General features: G+C 39.2%; 1 protein-coding gene across 2 annotated transcripts in view; it reads left to right on the forward strand.

The window, feature by feature from the left end:
• The window catches only part of LOC124795005 (UDP-glycosyltransferase UGT5-like), a 154,091-nt gene that overhangs the window by 50,495 nt on the left and 82,996 nt on the right, over positions 1 to 20,600 (forward strand). Inside the window, exon 1 of one of the 2 annotated variants that reach the window (XM_047258760.1) lies at positions 11,709 to 11,811. The exons of the other annotated variant lie outside the window; for it this stretch is intronic. Coding sequence (XP_047114716.1) covers positions 11,755 to 11,811 — 57 coding nt within the window. The 5' untranslated portion in view covers positions 11,709 to 11,754. Of the gene's footprint in view, positions 1 to 11,708; positions 11,812 to 20,600 lie in introns of those variants that run through there. 2 annotated transcript variants of the gene reach the window in all.

Consider the following 20,600-nt stretch of genomic DNA (forward strand, 5'->3'; position numbering starts at 1 on the left):
AGGGTTGGATTCTATCAGTTTTTCCTTTCTTCTGTAAAGAATTCGTGTTAATATTTTGCAACCATGACTTATTAAACTGATAGTTCGGTAGTTTTCACACATGTCAGCAACTGCTTTCTTTGGAATTGGAAATATTACATTCTTCATAAAGTCTCAGGGTATTTTGCCTGTCTCATACATGGTGCACACCAGATGGATAAGTTCCCAAGGCTGTCAGTAGTTCCGACGGAATATCATTTACTCTCAGGGCCTTGTTTTGACTTAGATCTTTCAGAGCTCTGTTAAAATTCTTATCGCAGTATATTACCTTCCATCCCATCTTCATCTATGTCCACTTACCTTTCTATAATATTGCCTTCAAGTTAATCTTCCTTGTATAGACACACTATATATTCCTTTCAGCTTTCTCTTCTTTTGTTAGTAGGTACTCGTTTCCCATTTGAGCTCTTCATATTCATACAGCAGCTTCTCTTTTCCTCAAAGGACTCTTTAATTTTCTTGTAGGTGGTATCTATCTTTACCCTAATGAAATAAGCTTCTAAATCCTGTAGGCTCTCCTTTTTAGCCATTTTACATCTCCTGTCAATCTCATTTTTTTAGCTGTTTGTAGTCCCTTTCACGGCTTCATTTGGTGCATGTTTATATTTTCTCCTTCCATCAATTAAATTTGATATCTCTTGTGTTATCCAAGGATATCTACATGCCTTGTCTTTTTACCTATTTATCCTCTGCTGCCTTCACTATTTCATCTCTTAAAGCTACCCATTCTCTTCTATTGTATTCCTTCCCCCTGTCCAAGTCAAACATTGTCCAATGCTTCCTCTGAAACTCTTAGTAACCTACAGTTCTTCCCACTTATTTAGGTCTCATGTCTTTAATTTCCTATCTCTTTCCAATTTCTTCAGTTGTAATCTACAGTTCGTAACCAGTAAGTTGTGGTCAGAGTCCACATTAGTCCCTGGAAATGTCTTACAATTCAAAATCTTGTTCAGAAATATATCTTACCATGATATAATCAATATGAAAACTTCCAGTGTTTCCAGGTCTCTTCCATGTATACAACCTTGTTTTATGATTCTTAAACTAAGTGTTAGCAATGATTAAATTATGCTCTGTGCAAAATTCTACCAGACAGCTCCCACTTTCATTCCGTTGCCTGAGTCCATATTTACCAACTATTTTTCCTTCTTTTCCTTTTCCTACTGTCAAATTTGAATTCCCTCACAATTAAATTTCCAACTCCTTTAAATATTTGAAAAATTTCTTTTATCTCACCATACATTTCTTCAATCTCTTCATAATTTATGTAGCTAGTTGGCATATAAGCTTGTGTTATTGTGATAGGCATGGGCTTGATGCCTATCTTGGCTACAGTAATGTGTTCCCTATGCTGTTTGTAGTAGCTTACCCACACTACTATTTTCTTATTCATTATAAAGTCCTCACCTGCATTACCCCTATTTGGTTTTGTATTTATAGCCCCGTATTCACCTGATCGGTAGTCCTGTCCCTCCTTCCACCAAACTTCATTACTTCCCACTATACCCAACTTCAACTTACCCATTCCCTTCTAATAGTTTCTAACCTACCTGCCCAATTAAGTGATCTAACGTTCCACACTCAGATCCGTAGAACATCAGTTTTGTTTCTCCTGATGAGAACTTCCTCCTGAAGAGTCCCTGCCTGGTGATCTGAATGGGGAACTATTTTACCTCTTGAATTTTTACCCAAGAGCACACCTTCATCATTTAACCACACAGTAAAGCTGCATGCCCTTGGGAAAAATTACAGTTGTAGTTTCTGCTTGCTTTTAGCCATTTGCAGTACCAGCACAGCAAGGCCATTTTGGGTGATGTTACATGGCTAGTTCAGTCAGTCATCCAGATTGCTGCACCTGCAGCTACTGAAAAAGGTGCTGTCCTCCTTCATTAAAGACAGGAATGTATGGAAAGCAATGAATATAGTATTGTGATGGAGGTTGACCTGTAAATATATGAGTATGTTGTTGAGTGTGTATTGTAGCTTAAGTGTAGTGTAATTATTGTCTCTAACACTATTTTAAATATATTTTCATGTAATTCCCTTGTGCTATAAGGTACACTGATTATTTTTACGCTACTTACTTGAGTCCAAGGAATGTCTAGTAAGTTCTTATTTACGGTACAATGTAAGTGCACATCCAACCTACTATCATACTCCTGGTCATTCTGTTTAGCACACACAAGTACCTTGAGTATGTAGATTTTGAGGACTGTAAGTATCTTTATGTTCTACAAAGTATTGTTTACAAGAAGTTAATTTGTTTGAGCCAGATATACATCTGATGGCTTTCTTCCGCCTGATAAAGACCTCTTTTGCCCTGGCAGAGTTTTATCAAAGAAGTATCCCATAATGTAAGTGCATGTGGAAAAAGATGTAGTAGGCCATAAGCATAAGCTCTTTACTTATATGATCATTCAGTTTCCTTGAGATATATAAAACTCTTGCCAATTTACTGCAGAGATTTTCTGAGTGGGTGTCTCAAGGTAGATGCCTAACAATTTAATTGAGTGATTCTGTCCATTATTAATATTTCTGACCGAAAATGTCAGTCCATTTTTCTGGAAGCACTGAGCTGCCTTTTCCATCTCAGAGTAGCTCACTTGTTTGACATCATTCACAGAATTATGTGATGTGATTAAAGTTGTGCCATCAACATACATCAAAGGTTTATAGGGTAGTAAGTTGGGGAGATCATTCACATAGACAATGAATAAGAAAGGTCCCAACACGGATCCTTGCAGAATCCAATTTTTTACTTTCATAAGATCAGCTTTATTATTTGAATTTATAACAACCATCTGGTTTCCATTTGCCAGATATGATTTCAGTAATGTTAGTTCTGTTTCAGTTATTCCATATGTTTCATCTTTCTTAATCAAAATCCTATGTGAGACAGTGAGAGATGTGATAGTGAGATCTACTACAGTAGCTTAGGTGTTCTGCCTATTTTCAAACCCATGTAGTGCTGATAATACAACTTTTTGTTCTGCTGTAATTATTAATAGCCCAACTAGGAACCCTTGTTGTTGACGAGGTTGTTATACTCAAAAAAACATTTCATTGGTCTTTCATTAATGTTTCAACAGCTCTCAAAATTATAGATACTACTGCTGTAGGTCTGTAATTTTGGGGTGAATTTTTGTGTCATTTTTTATATATGGGCAAGTTTCAAACAGTCTAAAAATGTCCCATCTATAAACATCCTATTTACGAGCAGAGACAGTGGAGTACAGATAGCATCTGTTATTCTTTTTATGACAAAATGAGACATTTTGGGATACTTCTTTGATAAAACTCTGCCAGGGCAAAAGAGGTCCTTATCTGGCAGAAGAAAGCCATCAGATGTATATCTGGCACAAACAAATTAACTTCTTGTAAACAATACTTTGTGGAACATAAAGATACTTGCAGTCCTCAAGATCTACATACTCAAAGTACTGGTGCCTGCTAAACAGAATAACCAGGAGTATGAAAGTAGGTTGGATGTGCACTTACATTGTACCATAAATAGGAACTTACTTGACATTCCTTGGACTCGAGTAACAAACATAAAAATAATATTTTATATGCTACCAAAATATTTTTCAACAGTGTAGCTTATAGCACAAGGGAATTACATGAAACAGACATGAATTTATATGCACTGAAAATGAATGATGAACTTTCGAGACACACACACACACACACACACACACACACACACACGGACTGTCTCTCTCTCTCTCTCTATCTGTGCCTGTCTGCAACTCAACTTCTCCTCTTTATAGCGAGTAACAATCTAACCTTTTCATAATATTGTCATTATTCTGAAATACAAGCGTATTACAAACATAATTACACTACATTTAAACTACAATACACTCTCAAAAACATACTCATATATTTACGGGTCACCCTCCCTCACAATACTATATTCATTGCTTTTCACTCGTTCCTGTCTTTCCTGAAGAGGGACAGCATCCTTTTCGGTAACTGCAGGTGCAGCAATCTGGATGACTGACTGAACTGGCCATGTAACATCACCCAAAATGGCCTTGCTGTGCTGGTACTGCGAATAGCTGAAAGCAAGTGGAAACTACAACTCTAATTTATCCTGAGGGCGTGCAGCTTTACTGTGTGGTTAAATGATGAAAGTGTGCTCTTGGGTAAAAATTCAGAGGTAAAATAGTTCCCCATTCAGATCTCCAGGTAGGGACTCCTCAGGAGGAAGTTCTCATCAGGAGAAACAAAACTGTTATTCTACAGATTAGAGTGTGGAATGTTAGATCCCTTAATTGGGCAGGTAGGTTAGAAACTGTTAGAAGGAAAATGGATAAGTTGAAGTTAGATATAGTGGGAATTAATGAAGTTTGGTGGAAGGAGGTACAGAACTATTGGTCAGGTGAATATGGGTTTATAAATGTTCTTGTTGTGGTCTTCAGGCCAAAGACTAGTTTGATGCAGCTCTCCATGCTACTCTATTCTGTGCAAGCTCCTTCATCTCCCAGTACCTACTGCAACCTACATCCTTCCGAATCTGTTTAGTGTATTCATCTCTTGGTCTCCCTCCATGATTTTTACCTTCCACGCTGCCCTCCAATACTAAATTGGTGATCCCTTGATGCCTCAGAATGTGTTCTACTGAGTGATCCCTTCTTTTAGTCAAGTTGTGCCACAAACTCCTCTTCTCCCCAATTCTATCCAGTACCACCTCTTTAATTATGTGATCTACCCATCTAATCTTCAGCATTCTTCTGTAGCACCACATTTCAAAGCTTCTATTCTCTTTTTGTCTAAACTATTTATCGTCTATGTTTCACTTCCATAAATGGCTACACCCCATACAAATACTTCCAGAAATGACTTCCTGACACTTAAATCTATACTCAATGTTAACAAATTTCTCTTCTTCAGAAACGCTTTCCTTGCCGTTGCCATTCTACATTTTATATCCTCTCTACTTTGACCATCATCAGTTATTTTGCTCCCCAAATAGCAAAACTCCTTTACTACTTTAAATGTCTCATTTCCTAATCTAATTCCCTTAGCATCACCAGACTTAATTCGACTACATTCCATTAACCTCGTTTTGCTTTTGTTGATGTTCATCTTATATCCTCCTTTCAAGACACTGTCCATTCCATTCAACTGCTCTTCCAAGTCCTTTGCTGTCCCTGACAGAATTGCAATGTCATCAGCGAACCTCAAAGTTTTTATTTCTTCTCCATGGATTTTAATACCTACTCCAAATTTTTCATTTGTTTCCTTTACTGCTTGCTCAATATACAGATTGAATAACATCGGGGAGAGGCTACAACCCTGTCTCACTCCCTTCCCAATCACAGCTTCCCTTTCGTGCCCCTCGACTCTTATAACTACCATCTGGTTTCTGTACAAAGTGAAAAATAGCCTTCGTTCCTGTATTTTACCGCTGCCACCTTTAGAATTTGAAAGAGAGTATTCCAGTCAACATTGTCAAATGCTTTCTCTAAGTCTACAAATGCTAGAAACGTAGGTTTGCCTTTCCTTAATCTTTCTTCTGAGATAAGTCGTAAGGTCAGTATTGCCTCACGTGTTCCAACATTTCAACGGAATCCAAACTGATCTTTCCCAAGGTCGGCGTCTACCAGCTTTTCCATTCGTCTATAAACAATTCGCGAAGTATTTTGCAGCTGTGACTTATTAAACAGGTCTTTCAGTGCTCTGTCAAACTCTTCACGCAGTATCGTATCTCCCATTTCATCTTCATCATCTACCATTTCCATAATATTGTCCTGAAGTACATCGCCCTTGTATAGACCCTCTATATATTCCTTCCCCCTTTCTGCTTTCCCTTCATTGCTTAGAACTGGGTTTCGATCTGAGCTCTTGATATTCATACAAGTGGTTCTCTTTTCTGCAAAGGTCTCTTTAATTTTCCTGTAGGCAGTATCTATCTTACCCCTAGTGAGATAAGCCTCTACATTCTTACATTTGTCCTCTAGTCATCCTTGCTTAGCAATTTTGCACTTCCTGTTTATCTCATTTTTGAGACGTTTGTATTCCTTTTTGCCTGCTTCATTTACTGCATTTTTATATTTTCTCCTTTCATCAATTAAATTCAATATTTCTTCTGTTACACAAGGATTTCTACTAGCCCTTGTCTTTTTACCTACTTGATCCTCTGCTGCCTTCACTACTACATCCGTCAGAGCTACCCATTCTTCTTCTACTGTATTTCTTTCCCCCATTCTGGTCAATTCTTCCCTTATGCTCTCCCTGAAACTCTGTACAACCTCTGGTTTAGTCAGTTTATCCAGGTCCCATCTCCTTAAATTTCCACCTTTTTGCAATTTCTTTAGTTTTAATCTACAGTTCATAACCAATAGATTGTGGTCAGTGTGGTGTCACCGCCAGACACCACACTTGCTAGGTGGTAGTTTAAATCGGCCGCGGTCCATGTAGTACATGTCGGACCCGCGTGTCGCCACTGTGATCGCAGACCTAGCGCCACCACCAAGGCAGGTCTCGTGATACGAGAGTGGACTCGACCCCAGTTGTACGAGAACCAAGCTACCGCCCAGTTGTACGCGAACCTAGCTATCGCCCAGTTGTACGAAGCCTTTCTCTCTCATTAGCCGAGAGACAGAATAGCCATCAGCTAAGTTAATGGCTACGAACTAGCAAGGAGCCATTTGTATCAGTGCCTATAGCTTACGAGTAATCACGAGAGATGTATTCCAAGGAATTATTAAAAGTTAAGTAAAAAGCATCTACATACTTTTCTTCTTATTCATTCATAAGTTTTTATGTTCCAGACTTCACGCCCGTATGCTTATTGCCGTGCGTGCACTATCGGCTACAGCTTTAGTTTAGCATTCCTTTTCAGCCATCAACATCACGGTGTCGGTCCAGCTACCGACACTACAGTCAGAGTCCACATCTGCCCCTGGAAATGTCCTACAATTTAAAACTTGGTTCCTAAATCTCTGTCTTACCATTATATAACCTATCTGATACCTTCTAGTGTCTCCAGGATTCTTCCATGTATACAACCTTCTTTTATGATTCTTGAAACAAGTGTTAGCTATGATTAAGTTATGCTCTGTGCAAAATTCTACCAGACGGCTTCCTCTTTCATTTATTACCCCCAATCCATATTCACCTACTATGTTTCCTTCTCTCCCTTTTCCTACTCTCGAATTCCAGTCACCCATGACTATTAAATTTTTGTCTCCCTTCACTGCCTGAATAATTTCTTTTATCTCATCATACATTTCATCAATTTCTTCGTGATATGCAGAGCTAGATGGCATATAAACTTGTACTACTGTAGAAGGCATGGGCTTTGTGTCTATCTTGGCCACAATAATGCATTCACTATGCTGTTTGTAGTAGCTTACCTGCACTCCTATTTTTTTATTCATTATTAAACCTACTCCCGCATTACCCCTATTTGATTTTGTATTTATAACCCTGTAATCATCTGACCAAAAGTCTTGTTCCTCCTACCACTGAACTTCACTAATTCCCACTATATCTAACTTTAACCTATCCATTTCCCTTTTTAAATTTTCTAATCTACCTGCCCGATTAAGGGATCTGACATTCCATGCTCCGATCTGTAGAACGCCAGTTTTCTTTCTCCTGATAACGACATCCTCCTGAGTAGTCTCCGCCCAGAGATCGGAATGGGGGACCATTTTACCTCCAGAATATTTTACCCAAGAAGACACCATCATCATTTAACCATACAGTAAAGCTGCATGCCCTCGGGAAAAATTATGGCTGTAGTTTCCCCTTGTTTTCAACCGTTCGCAGTACCAGCACACCAAGGCCATTTTAGTTAGTGTTACAAGGCCGGAACAGTCAATCATCCAGACTGTTGCCCCTGCAACTACTGAAAAGGCTGCTGCCCCTCTTCAGGAACCACACGTTTGTCTGGCCTCTCAACAGATACCACTCCGTTGTGGTTGCGCCTACAGTACGGCCATTTGTATCGCTGAGGCATGCAAGCCTCCCACCAACGGCAAGGTCCATGGTTGATGGGGGGAGGTTATAAATAAAAAATCAAATAGGGGTAATGCAGGTGAAGATTTTATAATGAATAAGAAAATAGTAGTGTGGGTAAGCTACTACAAACAGCATAGTGAACACATTATTGTAGCCAAGATAGGCGTCAAGCCCATACCTACCACAATAATACAAGCTTATATGCCAACAAGCTCCACAAATTATGAAGAGATTGAAGAAATGTATGGTGAGATAAAAGAAGTTATTCACATAGTTAAAGTAGATGGAAATTTAATTATTGCGAGGGCAATTCAAATTTGACAGTAGGAAAAGGAAAAGAAGGAAAAATAGTTGGTAAATATGGACTCAGAGAAAGGAATAAAAGTGGGAGCTGTCTGGTAGAATTTTGCACAGAGCATAACTTAATCATTGCTAACACTTAGTTTAAGAATCATAAAATAAGGTTGTATACATGGAAACACTGTAAGGTTTCAGATTAATTATATCATTTTAAGACATATTTCTGAACAAAATTTTAAATGTAAGACATTTCCAGGGACCAATGTGGACTCCGACCACAACTTACTGGTTACGAACTGTAGATTACAACTGAAGAAATTGGAAAGAGGTAGGAAATTAAAGACATGAGTTGAAAGAACCGTAGGTTACTAAGAGCTTCAGAGGAAGCATTGAACAATGTTTGACTTGGATGGGGGAAAGGAATACAGTAGAAGAGAATGGGTAGCTTCAAGAGATGAAATAGTGAAGGCAGCAGAGGATAAATAGGTAAAAAGACAAGGCATGTAGATATCCTTGGATAACACAAGAGATATCAAATTTAATTGATGGAAGGAGAAAATATAAACATGCACCAAATGAAGCAGTGAAAGGGACTACAAACAGCTAAAAAATGAGATTGACAGGAGATATAAAATGGCTAAAAAGGAGAGCCTACAGGACAAATGTAAGGATTTAGAAGCTTATTTCATTAGGGTAAAGATAGATACCACCTACAAGAAAATTAAAGAGTCCTTTGAGGAAAAGGGAAGCTGCTGTATGAATATGAAGAGCTCAAATGGGAAACGAGTACATACTGACAAAAGAAGAGAAAGCTGAAAGGAATATATAGTGTGTCTATACAAGGGAGATAAACTTGAAGGCAATAGTATAGGAAGGGAAGTGGACACAGATGAAGATGGGATGGGAGGTAATATACTGCGATAAGAATTTTAACAGAGCTCTGAAACAACAGAACTACTGACGGCCTTGGGAGAGCCAGCCATAACAGAACTTTTCCATCTGGTGTGCACCATGTATGACACAGGCAAAATATCCTGAGACTTTAAGAAGAATGTAATAATTCCAATTCCAAAGAAAGCAGTTGCTGACATGTGTGAAAACTACCGAACTATCAGTTTACTGAGTCATGGTTGCAAAATATTAACACGAATTCTTTATAGAAGAAAGGAAAAACTAATAGAAGCCACCCTGGGTGAGATCAGTATGGATTCCGGGGAAATGTAGAAACACAAGGCAATACTGACCCTATGGCTTAAATAAGAGGAAATGCAAACCTACATTTATAGCATTTGTACACTTAGAGAAAAGTTTTGGCAATGTTGACTGGAATATTCTCTTTGAAATTCTGATAGTATCAGGGGCAAAATACAGGGAGTGAAAGGCTATATACAACTTGTACAGAAACCAGATGGCAGTTAGAAGTATTGAAGTGCTTGAAAGGGAAGCAGTGGTTGAGAAGGGAGTGAGCCGGGGTTGTAGCATATCCCTAATGCTATTCAATGCAGTGAACAAGCAGTAAGGGAAACCAAGGAAAAATTTAGAGTAGGGATTAAATTTGAGGGAAAAGAAGTTAAAACTTTGAGGTTTGCTGATGACATTGTAATTCTGCCAGATATAGAAAATTACTTGGAAGAGAATTGGAAGGAATGAACATTGTATTGAGAGGAGGATATAAGATGATCATCAACAAAGCCAAACAAGAATAATGGAATGTAGTCAAATTAAATCAGGTGATGCTAAGAGAAGTAGATTAGGAGATGAGACACTTAAAACAGTGGATAAGTTTTGCTATTTGGTCTGCAAAATAACTGATGATGGCCAAAGCAGAGGGGATATAAAATGTAGACTGGCAAAGGCAAGAAAAGAATTTCTGAAAAAGAGAAATTTGCTAACATCATTGGAGATTTAAGTGTTTGGAAGTCTTTTCTGAAAGCATTTGTCTGGTGTGTAACCATGAATGGAAGTGAGACATGGGCAGTAAACGGTTTAGACAAAAAGGGAACAGAAGAGTGTTGAAGATGAGATGGGTAGATCATGTAACTAATGAGGAGGTACTGAACAGAGCTGGGGAGACAAGAAATCTGTGGCACAAATTGATCAAAAGAAGGGATCAATTGATAGGACACATTCTGAGACATCAAGGGATCACCAATTAGTGTTGGAGGGAAGTGTGAGGCTTAAAAATTGTGGAGGGATGCCAAGAGATGAATACAATAGGCACATTCAGAAGCATGTAGTCTGCAATGTTATTTGGAGATGAAAAGGCTTGCACAGGATAGAGTAGCATGGAGAGCTGCATCAAACCAGTCTTTGGACTGAAGGCAGCGAAAACGACGACGACACGGTACACATTTTGCCTCCAGGTGTATTTTAAGTACCAGGTATGAAGATGTTCTTCTTTGGGAACAGTCCCTCTCGTATTAACTAGATTTCAAAAATTGTTGTGCACCAAATAGGCCTAGTGTCCGAGATTTAGTAGCTGTAATTTATTTCTGTATCTGCCTGTATTTTCTGTGTATTTTATTGTACATGGTAGTAGGTTCTGCAATGTTAATGAAGATGCAGAGCCCAAAAATTGTCACATCTTTTGGTATATGAAGCTGTTCCTTCTGTCCTGGTATATGTTTATTTGATAATATGATATTGGATCAGAATTTGTTTCTAAGGATGCTACGAATGTACTAAAATTCTCACTAGCACAAAAAATTATGTTATTTATGGTACCGTATTTGTTTATCCACGTGGTAATAATATGAATTTTATAGATTTTGCTTCCTTGGACAGTTGATAAACTTTCTCAAAACAAATTACCAGTTACTTCGTTAATGTAATGGAGATACCTTTTCAAGCTGTACAACATTCATATTTGCTTCTTCTAATCAGAAGAACCATTAATTATTTCAAACAAACATCAATATTGAATTCGTATATCAGGAACCTGAAATTACAATATCTGAATCAGACAAAATGATTGTTGTTGAGCACAAGCGACGCCGAAATGTAATACCGTTTCTTTCCGAAAGAGGAGTTGCCCCAGAATAACTTTTCATACACAATCGAACGATGCCCTCGAGTATCGGTAATTCTATCCGTGTTGTCAAGCAACTGCTGTCCGTATGATGTATTACGGGTTACGTAACTTTACATCCCTAGGTAATGAATGTGGTTTGTCACCAAACAAAGTGCATGAAGGTACCGGAATGTGAAAACTAGTGTTAGACGTTTTCGACAAAAATACTTATTCCTTTTAGCCAACCTAAGTTATTTACTCGACACCACTTCGCTACTAAACGCACATACTCTTGTGTTGTGTCGCTATTACGTGGAACGAGTACTATCATTTTCGTGCAACTGCAATCTATTTAGCGCAATGTGGCCAACAAACACACGTGTGACGTCACCGTGACACGTGATTCTGGTCCGTTTCTCCCATGTTAACAGATGCCAGACGTCAGGCGAAATTTGCCGGAGACGCACGATTACAACGTAGCCCTGAAGGTAAGATTTTCGCATCAAACCCATGTGCGTTTCTTAAACAAGAAAGAGGCATGGCCGCACGTTGCTATGTGTAAATAGCGTGCCAAACCAGTGCGTGGAATAATATCTTAAGGAGAGAAAAAAAGTTCCATATCGATTGATTTGGCGTTAAAATACAAGTAATCTTAACCTGTAACGCTATAAAGCGCTCTGTTTTCGCAGCTTGGGTGTTACACTAGAAACAACCAAATTTTGCGTACTGTTAACTAACCTTATGGTAAAAACCTTGTGTTGGTTTGCAAAAATACCGTCGTACCGTCGTTATTGGAATTAAATTTTGACCAGATACTGTGGATTATCGTTTACGGTACCGGTACTTCTCTATTTTGTTCATTTCCTTTCTGGCATGCAAATTGTAACTACAGAAACGATATTTTTGCTATGATAATTTCAACAAGATCAAAAATAGTGGCACAAAGATTATTGGGAAGGTTGTATGTTCTACAGCACCTTTATAATGAATATATAACAAAAATGATATTGAGCTACACAGGAAAAGGTAAATATCAAGGGATATACTATGCACTCTAGAAAGTTTGTATGAACTTTTTTATCCTATAAATTTATAACAGTTCCAGTTGTTAATGAATGAAAGCAATATAATTTACAGTATATCGGTAAGATATCGGTGCCATGCTACGGTAAGGACTTGAACGATACCGGTATTTGCAGTGAAAAACTATTTCGCTATTTTAGTTAAAATGTACCTACTTTTCGTTGTAGATTCCGTTCTAGCTAAACTCACTCAGATTTCTTCTAGTGGATGAAAATATCCGTCAGCGGCTATCATAACTTCACCGCATTACAGACCTATCCTCCAATAACATCTCGAGATACGGGAACAAGTGGGAGGCAGGCGCCCAAACTGGTGAATTGCACAGAGCTTCTAAAAAACCTGTACTTCATTGTACCAAACAGCTTCATTACAGGCTATTTGATTGTACTCAGTTATGCGCCACTGTGGGCGGGACACTTTATTCCATTGAATGACCCTTTTTTCAGTCTAGGCTTTCGACGACGTATTTAGAGGCGGACAAGGAAGTCGGTCGTGTCTTTTCTTAAGGAACCGTCCTCATATTTTAGCGGAAAGGATAAACCAAATCAGAATGGCGGTAGAGATAAAAGAATCGCTCTCCTCTTGAAAGCGAGTTCAGTGTTTTCTGCACCGTATTACCTTGAGTCGGTGTCTCATCCGCAGTAAGAAACCTGTGCACAAAATCAACTTTTCTCCTTTCTAGCGCTCTAAATATTTGATAGCTTTGTTTTGCAGTGTGATTTTGGTCTGCATTCAACAAATACAAAATAGATTTCTCACCGTTAATTCATTACCGGTATGTAAAATTGACTATGATCTTTCTTCTGATTTTCCTATGATGTCAGCTATCCGCTACACATTTATTCATCTATCGCTTAACACCATCTTGTGCGCTTTGACGTTAATCTCATTCCTGTTTACGGTTTAGGGACATACTACATGTAGATCACGTTCAAGAGACGTACAGCCGTCTTTGGATTCATCTGTCCATTTACTGAGCTGCTGATTTGGGAAAGTTTTTTTAAGTCAAAAAAAGTTAGATGTTAGAGGTGGGCAAAAAAATTCTGAGCTAGTTAAAGACATTTTACTGAAAAGCTGAATGACAAGAGTTTTAAGAATAAGTATTAGATTTACTTAAACTAGTTATGCCGAAGGGGAATACAATGACCGCCTCGCAAACAAATTTATTTTATTTTTTCAGCCTGTGATAACTAACAATGTTCTGCGCTCGAGAGGCTGAAGAGATCCAATATCAATAATGGTGTCCAAAGAATGTACCCACTTCACAATCATAATTTTCTTCCATATTTTCAAGCCATTGAATTTGAGTACCCTTAGGAAAGAAATAATTATCTTCCGTTCCAAGAGAGATTACAGATTTCAAAAATGTTAATGTCCAGGTGCTTGTCGCAACACGAAAATCCTTAGGCGTCATGGAGACAACACAGAATGATTGTAATTATGTAGTTTGCGTCTCTTATCAAATCTGCAACTTCTTGAAGCACCATTATTTTACACACCATCTTTTCTTGATAGCGCCAGAATTTGTCACAAGACATGCAGTAAACGTGCGCAGACACTGTAAGTTTCAGATCAGCTGTTTCGAAATAGTTCTTAGCTACAACGTAGGCAGACACCATACCGGCAGTGTGATTCCTCTTTTATATTGGGCAGTTATCACATGGAATCTGCGGGACTTATTTTGTGAGTAAATGAAGGTGATTTGACAGTGGTTTTGACTATGATGACAGCTCTGCATGCGATTTCGTTCCTAGATGCAGAAAAGTGATCACGTAAAGTACATACAAGATGATTTCTAAATTGTGGCGCTACTGTGAGATGCAAATTTTACAAATTTATTACATAAAACTTTTGAATAGGAACAAATGAACATAAACAAAAGGCATGCAATAAAAGAATCTTATTACTCTTAAAGCAGGAACATAAAAAACTGCAGAATACATATTTTGTTGCTACGGGACAACCATGAGATACAAATCTCACAAACTAAGTAAGTAAGAATCTTGGATAAAAACATGTGAACATCAAAGTAATTTATGCTCTTAAGCAGGAACATAAAAAATAAAAGTTAACATCAAAAGTATAAAAAAACATAAAGCTATTGAGATACTCGTCCCTAGCATTTCTTTGCAAAGTGGATCTATGTGTGGACAAACTCTTGACGGGCACGCTCTTGCAGCCCCCATCAAGGAGGTACCTGTAGCCTCGTTTTACGGTGTATTCTACAACACACAGAATCCAGACTCGCTGAAGAAGGACGTTGATAAGTGCAGTAAAACAGATCTTGCTTTATTCACGATATGCGGATATTCATTTTTGATTGAGACCCAAACAATCGGGAGAATTTTCTTTAAATTTCGATTTCAGAACTGTGTTAGATGACATTTCGATAAGTTGGTCTTTTTCGGAGCTGTTTAGTTCTGTTCTGGATACGTTTCCCTCTTCAGGTGCAGTCAACCACTCCTAGCCAGTAGAGAGTGTCGAGTGAAAATATTTGGATATATCTTCTTGCAACTCAGATAGCTGCCCTTCAGTGTGTTCGTATATCTGTCATTTCTTCAGTATTCAGCTCACTTGATGGGGTAGCCCTTAACTGGAAAAGCATTTAGATCGTTCTCTGCTATGACCGAGATCCAAAGGGCGAGTTTTTTTATTTTTTTATTATTATTATTACGAAAATGCACTGAGTGTATCACTTTGTGATGTGATTGTTTCATGCTGTCCCCACATACTTATTTCAAGGCATTAAGTTTGTTGAAAATATCGGGGAGGCACTTCAGCTCAGCGCACCAAACGGTGTTTTTAAGACATTCACAGTAATCAAACTTATTATCATTAGTTTCCAAAATATGCGAGTTGTTCATCTTTAAATTCTAGAACTCTATTCAGGGGCGCCCATGACCGGTGGCAAGTGGGGAGGGTAGTGGCTAGATCTCAGGAAAAGGAAAAAATATGCTGAGTCAGGTGTTTTTCTTTCAAGAAAATGATTGAAAACTCGGTGTTACGCAGGTTTTTAACAGAATCGAAACTGAAATTTCTTTTCATGGCTTCTTAAAAGCCGTCATTCGTCTTTAAAAAGATTAAAAATACTCCATCATGTCTTGCCTCTTCTCCCGTACAACTCTCGTTATTGGCGCCGTTGACTCTGGTAAGTATTTTTCCTTTGGAAAGCCAACGGCTTATGCTGTGGAATAACAACAATTTATGATCTGCACTAATTTCACTCACGACTTTACAGCACGAGTTTTTACATACTAATAAGTGAAACAATCGTCTGGATGGCGTCACCGAAACGACTTCACTATTGAAGTCGCTCTGTATAAAAAGAAATCAGTTTTTATTACTCTTGGACTTTTATTCCTCACAAAACTTAGAAACGCCTTTGTTTTTCCTGTCACTGCAGCAATGCCATAAGTGCATATAGCAATGCAATCCATCCACTTGAGACCGTTATCTACAAACTCTCAACAGCAGCAAATATATCGGCTCCAGTGGTGGTTGTTTCCAGTTCTCGACAAAACAGGCATTGCTCAAAAATTTGTGATCCGTAATCAAATTTCACAAAAGATAACAATTTAACTTTACCAGAAATGTCAGTGCTTTCATCTAAGTGAAGAACAAATTGCGTGTTGTTAAGTTGCGTGCCTCAACGATACAGATAGCCGTACCGTAGGTGCAACCACAACGGAGGGGTATCTGTTGAGAGGCCAGACAAACGTGTGGTTCCTGAAGAGGGTTGCAGGGGCAACAGCCTGGATGATTGACTGATCTGGCCTTGTAACACTAACCAAAACGACCTTGCTGTCGTGGTACTGCGAACGGCTGAAAGCAAGGGGAAACTGTGGTGTCACCGCCAGACACCACACTTGCTAGGTGGTAGCCTTTAAATCGTCCGCGGTCCATTAGTATACGCCGGACCCGCGTGTCGCCACTGTCAGTGATAGCAGACCGAGCGCCACCACACGGCAGGTCTAGAGAGACGTACTGGCACTCGCCCCAGTTGTACAGCCGACGTAGCTAGCTACAGTTCACTGACCAATACGCTCTCATTTGCCGAGACGATAGTTAGCATAGCCTTCAGCTACATTTGCTACGACCTAGCAAGGCGCCGTATTCAATTGATATTGAGATTCTATTAATGTATCATCAAGAGCGATGTTCTACAAATGTGGATTAAAGTTAAGTATTCCAGAAGCTACACACTTTTCTTTATAGCATTCATTACGTATCCTGTTTCAGACATCACGCCAGCCTGCGTGAGTTTAAGCGCATGCCTTTCGGCTTCCTCTCATTGTGTCTAGGCTGTCTTGTCTAGACACAACAGAAACTACAGCCGTAATTTTTTCCGAGGACGTGCAGCTTTACTGTATGGTTAAATGATGGCGTCCTCTTGGGTAAAATATTCCGGAGGTAAAATAGTCCCCCATTCGGATCTCCGGGCGGGGACTACTCAGGAAGACGTCGTTATTAGGAGAAGGAAAACTGTCATTCTACGGATCGGAGCGTGGAATGTCAGATCCCTTAATCGGTCAGGTAGGTTAGAAAATTTAAAAAGGGAAATGGATAGGTTGAAGTTAGATATAGTGGGAATTAGTGAAGTTAGGTGGCAGGAGGAACAAGACTTTTGGTCAGGTGAATACAGGGTTATAAATACAAAATCAAACAGGGGTAATGCAGGAGTAGGTTTAATAATGAATAAAAAAATAGGAGTGCGGGTAAGCTACTACAAATAGCATAGTGAACGCATTATTGTGGCCAAGATAGACACGAAGCCCACGCCTACTACAGTAGTACAAATTTATATGCCAACTAGCTCCGTAGATGATGAAGAAGTTGATGAAGTGTATGATGAGATAAAAGAAATTATTCAGGTAGTGAAGGGAGATGAAAATTTAATAGTCATGGGTGACTGGAATTCGACAGTAGGAAAAGGAAGAGAAGGAAACCTAGTAGGTGAATATGGATTGAGGCTAAAAATGAAAGAGGAAGAAGCCTGATAGAATTTTGCACAGAGCATAACTTAATCATAGCTAACACTTGGTTCAAGAATCATGAAAGAAGGTTGTATACATGGAAGAACCCTGGAGATACTACAAGGTTTCAGATAGATCATATAATGGTCAGACAGAGAATTAGGAACCAGATTTTAACTTGTAAATCATTTCCGGGGGCAGATGTGGACTCTGACCACAATCTACTGGTTATGAACTGTAGATTAAAACTGAAGAAACTGCAAAAAGGTGGGAATTTAAGGAGATGCGACCTGGATAAACTGAAAGAACCAGAGGTTGTACAGAGTTTCAGGGAGTGCCTAAGGGAACAATTGACATGGATGGGGGAAAGGAATACAGTAGAAGAGAATGGGTAGCTTTAAGAGATGAAATAGTGAAGGCAGCAGAGGATCAAGTAGGTAAAAGACGAGGGCTAGTAGAAATTCTTGGGTAACAGAAGAAATACTGAATTTAATTGATGAAAGGAGAAAATACAAAAATGCAGCAAGTGAAGCAGGCAAAAGGTATACAAACGTCTTAAAAATGAGATCGACAGGAAGTGCAAAATTGCTAAGCAGGGATGGCTAGAGGACAAATGTAAGGATGTAGAGGCTTATCTCATGAGGGGTAAGATAGATACTGCCTACAGGAAAATTAAAGAGACCTTTGGAGAAAAGAGAATCACTTGCTTGAATATCAAGAGCTCAGATGGAAACCCAGTTCCAAGCAAAGAAGGGAAAGCAGAAAGGTGGAAGAAGTATATAGAGGGTCTATACAGGGCCGATGTTCTTGAGGACAATATTATGGAAATGGAAGAGGATGTAGATGAAGATGAAATGGGAGATATGATACTGCGTGAAGAGTTTGACCACTGAAAGATACAAGGCCCCGGGAATAGACAACATTCCATTAGAACTACTGACAGTCTTGGGGATAGCCAGTCCTGACAAAACTCTACCATCTGGTGAGCAAGATGTATGAGACAGGCGAAATTCCCTCAGACTTCAAGAAGAATATAATAATTCCCATACCAAAGAAAGCAGCTGTTGATGTGAAAATTACCGAACTATAATAAGTCACAGCTGCAAAATACTAACGCGAATTCTTTACAGACGAATGGAAAAACTGGTAGAAGCCGACCTCGGGGAAGATGAGTTTGGATTCCGTAGAAATGTTGGAACACGTGAGGCAATACTGACCTTACGACTTATGTTAGAAGAAAGATTAAGGAAAGGCAAACCTACGTGTCTAGCATTTGTAGACTTAGAGAAAGCTTTTGACAATGTTGACTGGAAAACTCTCTTTCAAATTCTAAAGGTTGCAGGGGTAAAATACAGGGAGCGAAAGGCTATTTACAATTTGCACAGAAAGCAGATGGTAGTTATAAGAGTCGAGGGACATGAAATGAAAGGGAAGCAGTGGTTGGGAAGGGAGTGAGACAGGGTTTTAGCCTCTCCCCAATGTTATTCAATCTGTATATTGAGCAAGCAATAAAGGAAACAAAAGAAAAATTTGGAGTAGGTATTAAAATCCAGGGAGAAGAAATAAAAACTTTGAGGTTCGCCGATGACATTGTAATTCTGTCAGAGACAGCAAAGGACTTGGAAGAGCAGTTGAACGGAATGGACAGTGTCTTGAAAGGAGGATATAAGATGAACATCAACAAAAACAAAACGAGGATATTGGAATGTAGTCGAATTAAGTCAGGTGATGCTGAGGGAATTAGATTAGGAAATGAGACATTTAAAGTAGTAAAGGAGTTTTGCTATTTAGGGAGCAAGATAGCTGATGATGGTCGGAGTAGAGAGGATATAAAATGTAGAGTGGCAATGGCAAGGAAAGCGTTTCTGAAGAAGAGAAATTTGTTAACATTGAGTATAGATTTAAGTGTCAGGAAGTCATTTCTGGAAGTATTTGTATGGAGTGTAGCCATGTATGGAAGTGAAACATGGACAATAAATAGTTTGGACAAGAAGAGAATAGAAGCTTTCGAAATGTTGTGCTACAGAAGATTGTTGAAGATTAGATGGGTAGATCACGTAATTAATGAGGAGGTACTGAATAGGATTGGGGAGAAGAGAAGTTTGTGGTACAACTTGACTGGAAGAAGGGATCGGTTGGTTGGTCATATCCTGAGGCATCAAGGGATCACAAATTTAGCATTGGAGGGCAGCGAGGAGGGTAAAAATCGTAGAGGGAGACCAAGAGAAGAATACACTAAGCAGATTCAGAAGGATGTAGGTTGCAGTAGGTACTGGGAGATGAAGGAGCTTGCACAGGATAGGTTAGCATGGAGAGCTGCATCAAACCAGTCTCAGGACTGAAGACCACAACAACAACAACAACAACAACAACAACTTTTCCACAACGTTACTTTGAATATCAACTGAAATAATGCGCCGAAGAACTGTATCATTTGACAGATGTACTTTCGAAATCTATTCAACTGATTCAGGTCTCAACATAGTAGCAAGAATTTCTGTACATGCCAGTAAAATAACCTCTTCGTCGATGTTAATGGTTTCTGTTTCTTGCCAATCATTTCAGGAATTTTGCATGATACCAATAGGGCTATATCTGAGAGCCTTACTCGTTTTCCATCATGACAGAAGATCTTGAATGGATGCGTGACGGGTACAACGCTGAAAATACTCTCGCGGTTTCGTTCCAAATGCCTTTTCGGCTTGAGAGGTACCACTGACTCACTTGACAACACTGTGCCGCACACGGAACATTTCGGTGTAGTCTTGCCCTCCTCCCATTTGCACATAAACCCGAAATTCATGGATTCTTCTTCATAGTTTCGGTGATGCTGGACCTTGACTGACCCTGACTTTGTTTTCCTGGTTAACAGATGACGGATGTGTGGCGTCCCCGCACTCCAACCGCGTGCTGATGTTGTCGACGCCGTAGAGCTGCTACTGCCACAGCTCTCGCAGTGGAGTTGAGACATGATGCGCGATGACCTAGGTCCCCGTTGGCGAACGGGAGACAGAAATGCGAACTCGTTCGATGGATGCTTCTTCTGATTTAAGATTGAATGATTCATTGCCCGGATATGCAGTAGTTGTTAAATCTTATCTCATCCGCATAGTACACACCATCAATTGCAAGGAAACATTGTCATTATCAGTCTTCTCGTACGTTGTTGGCTCGTTGCTACGGAGTTGTTGAACCTGTATGAAACGAGATCCACAGATACT

Source organism: Schistocerca piceifrons, chromosome 4 (assembly GCF_021461385.2).
Source record: "Schistocerca piceifrons isolate TAMUIC-IGC-003096 chromosome 4, iqSchPice1.1, whole genome shotgun sequence".
Classification (NCBI taxonomy): domain Eukaryota; kingdom Metazoa; phylum Arthropoda; class Insecta; order Orthoptera; family Acrididae; genus Schistocerca; species Schistocerca piceifrons.